The sequence below is a fragment of the Habropoda laboriosa genome, unplaced genomic scaffold, assembly GCF_001263275.1.
Source record: "Habropoda laboriosa isolate 0110345459 unplaced genomic scaffold, ASM126327v1 scaffold41, whole genome shotgun sequence".
NCBI lineage: Eukaryota > Metazoa > Arthropoda > Insecta > Hymenoptera > Apidae > Habropoda > Habropoda laboriosa.
The window spans coordinates 1374917-1379707 of NW_017100164.1; the positions used below are offsets into that span (position 1 = coordinate 1374917).

Here is a 4791-nt window from a genome sequence, read left to right on the forward strand (position 1 = left end):
TTCTCTCGGCGCGCGTACAACGCCGAGAAAAGCAAATGTCACAATTACCAAGGACGCTCGGCCGCGTGCACAACGCCTCGAGGCTTCGACGACCAAACGACGAACTGCGAACCGCGAACAGGGGTAGGAATACGACGTTCCAATGGATTCGGCTTTCCCTAGGAATCATCCGTGTTACGAAATCGCCAACATCTTCTAAATGGCTGTTACACGTATCCTCTTCGGTAATGGGGATAAAAAGAATCACTGTTACGTACGATCCACTACTGTCTGTTCGTGACGCTACCATGATTTTTGACCACGTAATCACTGAGCAGGTAGAACCTACTAAATAGGTTGTTCCAGAATTATTCTAGATCTTCCTGTCTGTAACAGGTGCAACTTCTTTCGTTATTCGTTTTGACACGCAAAACCTAAAATTGAAAATTCCAGCGTTATTTATTTGTAGAAATTGTTGGTAGAATTTTTAAATATGCGTTTTAACGGATAGAATGTAAAGCTGCGGGTTTTGGTTCTCTCAGTTGATAGATGTCGTATTTTTGTGGTAATTATTTCACTGAAGTTTTTACTCCTTTCACATGGATCTGAAATCTTAATATAATACATGTAAGATAAAAGAACAGTGCAAGATAGATGTAAGTTTTAGGCATTAATTGAAAAAGTTGATTTATTATTGACATATACCTGCGATCAGTCTTCTGTCGCATTATACTCTGGTGTGGTCTCAAGTCTCAACTTTTTCTCACGTATATTAAATTATAATAATTCTTGAACCGTAGCGAGGCATTGGAACATACCGCATTGTACAAGAAATTAAAACATTTTTTCCGTTCGAAAGCTACTTTGAATTGCGTTCGTATAAAATCTCGAAGACCGAAATGTCGAATCGTAAAAGCATGAGGAAGAATAGCGAGGATCTTCTGTTTTTTTCTTTTTTTAAATTACTTAAACTGTTAAAAAAGTGATAGTGATGAAAAACGAATGCCATTAGCATAGCGAATGCTGAGACAGAATTTTGTTCCTGATGTCATTCCACTTTTGTAACGGGAAATGCAAGATGTGTGGTCAACCGCTGTATAATTGTACTATGAAGAATCGTTCTTTAATTAACACTTGATGTTTTTATGCCAACGAAATACATGTTGATCTTTAAAACCATCGTAAAAGGGAACATCGTGGACAAATACTTCATTCACGTGTTCGAACGGTGTAGAATTATCTCCGAGTAAATACATTTCACATGTTACGTCACAAAGCGTCTTACTTAATCCAAGATTATAAACTATCCTAGGTGCGTTACGAGTATATTGAAAATCATTCCGATGCTATGTGACTAAAGTTCATGGATACGTATACGTCCTGTAATCAAAGATTTTTCAATTCACCTACGTATCCTTGTATCAAATCTTAACATAGAATAATAGCAATACTACTGCATACATGACTAATACATAGCTGCATCATGAAATTATCAATTTCACTAATGCTATATTACAGAATTGTTTTACTAATATTACATTACAAGATTACTAATTTTGCTACAATCCAACTATTGTAAGATTACTAATTTCACAAATGTTATATTTTAAAATTGTCCATTTTTCTAATATTCTATTACAAGATTACCAATGCTACTAACTGTAAAGTGAACAATTTTACTGATATTTTTATAGAAGTAATCAATAGATAGAATTGTATAATAAAGTTCATTTAGAGTGACAGAGTAACATTTTCTAAAGTAAAAATAACACTTGGAACAGAACACAGATGAGGAGAAATATCTGTGTATCTGTAAAAGGTTAATCTTATCGGACGTTCGCTTCGCGATTACCCATATACTATTTAGCACGGTTCAATTTGCAAGGTGAGCGTTATTGTGATCTAAACATAGATGAACTTGACGTGACTAGACTCACATACTCTGTGTGAAAAGGAACAATCGTCTCCCTGTACAGAGAGACGAAAGGTCCTTGGCATTGCTGATGAAGTTCCTACGGCAAAGTCCACCTGAAAGATCCTTTACATTGTAATATCTGAACGACATGATGGGCAAGTTCATAAATGCCAATTCGAAAGAAGGAGGACATTTACCTGCTGAATGACGATGCAATGAAGTTCGTTAATCGAGCATATCTCTCAAAAGCATGAAAACCCCTTTGGAGCAAACTTTCGTCGATTTACCATTTTCCTACTGAACGTTTCTCCACGTGATTTGATACTTGCAGAATACAGGTATTATTAAGTATAGAGACATATTTCTCAAGTAAAGTGAAGAGTGCTTAATTTTCCTGTTTAATTTATCCATTTTATTTGGTTACGTGTTCAAGATATAGAGAAAACTGGATGTTTCAGTAGTCTGCGATATGATTAATTGAGTAGTATATCAGGTAGATCTCATTAGAAAGAGAAACAGCCTTTCTACAAAATGTTATGTACATATATTCGGAATACGTGCAATTGTAATAAAAAAAAAAAAAACGAAGACTAAGTTCTATGTGAAAAGAAAAAAAAAAAGTAAGTAATAAATTGTGAAGTAACATTTCTCAAACATCTGCTTTCAAGATATTACACGTGAATAAAATTACTATAATTAAAGATAAAAAGTCCATCAGAATAAAAGTACTTTTACAACATTCGTAAAATACGGATCATTAACAGTATGATACGATTGTTTAACGAGCTTTTTATATATTCTACTTCCAATCGTTATAAACAAATGTCCGCGCTCCTGTGCGACAGGCTGTGGCTTCGATCCTCCTCAATAACGTGGAACAAACAGCGCGCGGGACAAAGAATGCAAACGCTCCTCTATAGGAGAGACACTTGTACCGTTGCATCGCGGATGCATCCTCTAGCACCGTTAGGGGAGAGACCGATCCGCGAATCTCCGGCTAGTCTAATGCCAGGTGGGGATGCAACACCCGCGATTTTCCGACTATATAAAGGCAGATGCACCGTGCATCCTTGGTATCACTTGTATCGGTCGTCGTTTAAGGACGAAGGGACAGTAGAGTCCAGTTCGCACGAAGAGTCCTCGCCATGAAGACGGTGGGTTCCGACCTACGGGAAGAAATTCGTAACGTAAGGCGTCCGCGTGAGATCGTTTCGCGCTCCATCGTACGTACAGGGAGCCAGAAGCCGATTATTTCGGACGCGCCAGACCCTGAAAATTTTACGTAACAGTGAAAGTGAAGAGGACTGTGACATTTGTGCGTGTACGACGTTTCACGCACCGATGATTAATCATAATTTTTGGCGCGTGATGATAAGCTCCTAATGGCGAACCATTCGTGTTTTACACCGTAAATTATACGATCGATTCTTCCGTCGTGATATGTCACTTTATATTTACTTACGATAACAGTATTCTTCGTACTTGTGGGAGGATAACGGTTGTACGCGTTATGTTGGTTTGAAAACGGTAGAGAGGTCTTCGAATAATTAGTCTTGAAGGGATTTGTTGTAATTTAGGTAACTCACAGTTGATCGTTGTAAAGATCCATGTTCGAGTCCTGACTGAATTATTCCGATTGACGGATTACATGCCTGTTACGTAATATAGTTGTTGAAACCTCTTCGATAGTGGTGATGGACCCTTGAATCGGGTACACTTAAAGAGATTTAGGAGTTATGTTTTTAGAACGTGATACGTATACCTTTGTTGAAGTAAAAACACTTGGTAAAACAGTTGTCGAGTTACGGTGTACTTGTATATGCATTTTTGGTAGCTTACACCGTGTGGTCGTATCGAAGTATTGTACTTATCTTAAGCTCAAAAGTAAAAGAAGTTAATTTAAAAAATTATGCTTGTAAATATGAAGTTAGAAAAGAAAAAACTAAATATCTATATAGATTGACAGTTTCCTTAAAAATGACAAGGTTTTTAGTTAATCCTTATTACGCAGATTTTCATCTTCGTGACAGCGATAGTGGCAGCTCTCGCAGCGCCCCAAGGAAATCCAAATGAAATTACGATCATAAAGCAGGAAGAGCAAAACAATATTGGAGTAGGTGGATATCATTTCAGTTATGAACAGAGCGACGGCCAAAAGAGGGAAGAAACCGCGGAATTGAAAAACGAGGGTACCGACGATGAATCTCTCGATGTTACTGGTAGTTTCAGCTTTACATCACCAGATGGTCACACTTATAGGTAAAATACTTGCAAAACAAATTTTCAAAAATACAACATTAGTTGAATTTAAAATTGCACTCCGATAATACGCTTTTGTTTGAATAAGTGCCGAAGATATATCAAAAATGTAATTATCTGATTGAAGGGTTGATTACACCGCCGATAAAGATGGATTCCATCCTACCATCAATCTCGTTTCAAAATAAACCTGGGAACTGAAGTTCCGTGATAACATTATCTAGGATTTTCCGACCATCGGCACACGCCAATATAAGTGTATTAGAATATCATATGTACCTTAAAGATCAAGTGGCACGCGATTTACTCCTCAATAAACGTGAATGTTCTCAAAAATATCGATTGCTATTTCGAAATAATAGGTTTTTTTATATTTATATATTTACAATATCATACTTTTTATTGTTGGGATACAATCACTGGTTTTTCTTTTTTATATTTACTTTGTTTAACACTAAATTTAAGGCAGAAATACCGATGATTGCTATCATATGTTACAACGAGAGAACTCGCAATCGTGTAGTCGAATATGACAGAAATTGAAACTGAAAGAGGAATTTAGGAATAATAAATTCCCAACAGTATTCTGAATTCTGTTAAAAAATTAAAAAATGTTTAAAACACTGATTGAATCAATA

General features: G+C 36.4%; 1 protein-coding gene across 1 annotated transcript; it reads left to right on the forward strand.

The window, feature by feature from the left end:
• The first annotated feature begins 2973 nt into the window (after nt 1-2973).
• Nucleotides 2974-4448, forward strand: LOC108578567 (flexible cuticle protein 12-like). Its single transcript, XM_017941932.1, has 3 exons — nt 2974-3048; nt 3906-4153; nt 4281-4448. The coding sequence occupies exons 1-3, from the start codon at nt 3040-3042 to the stop codon at nt 4339-4341; spliced, it is 318 nt and encodes a 105-aa protein (XP_017797421.1). The 5' UTR covers nt 2974-3039; the 3' UTR covers nt 4342-4448.
• Nucleotides 4449-4791: the final 343 nt, after the last annotated feature.

Excerpts from the sequence above, each read along its gene's own strand:
- LOC108578567 (XM_017941932.1), top strand. Across the intron at positions 4,154-4,280 it reads CCAGATGGTCACACTTATAG|GGTTGATTACACCGCCGATA; the intron begins GTAAAATACTTG and ends ATCTGATTGAAG.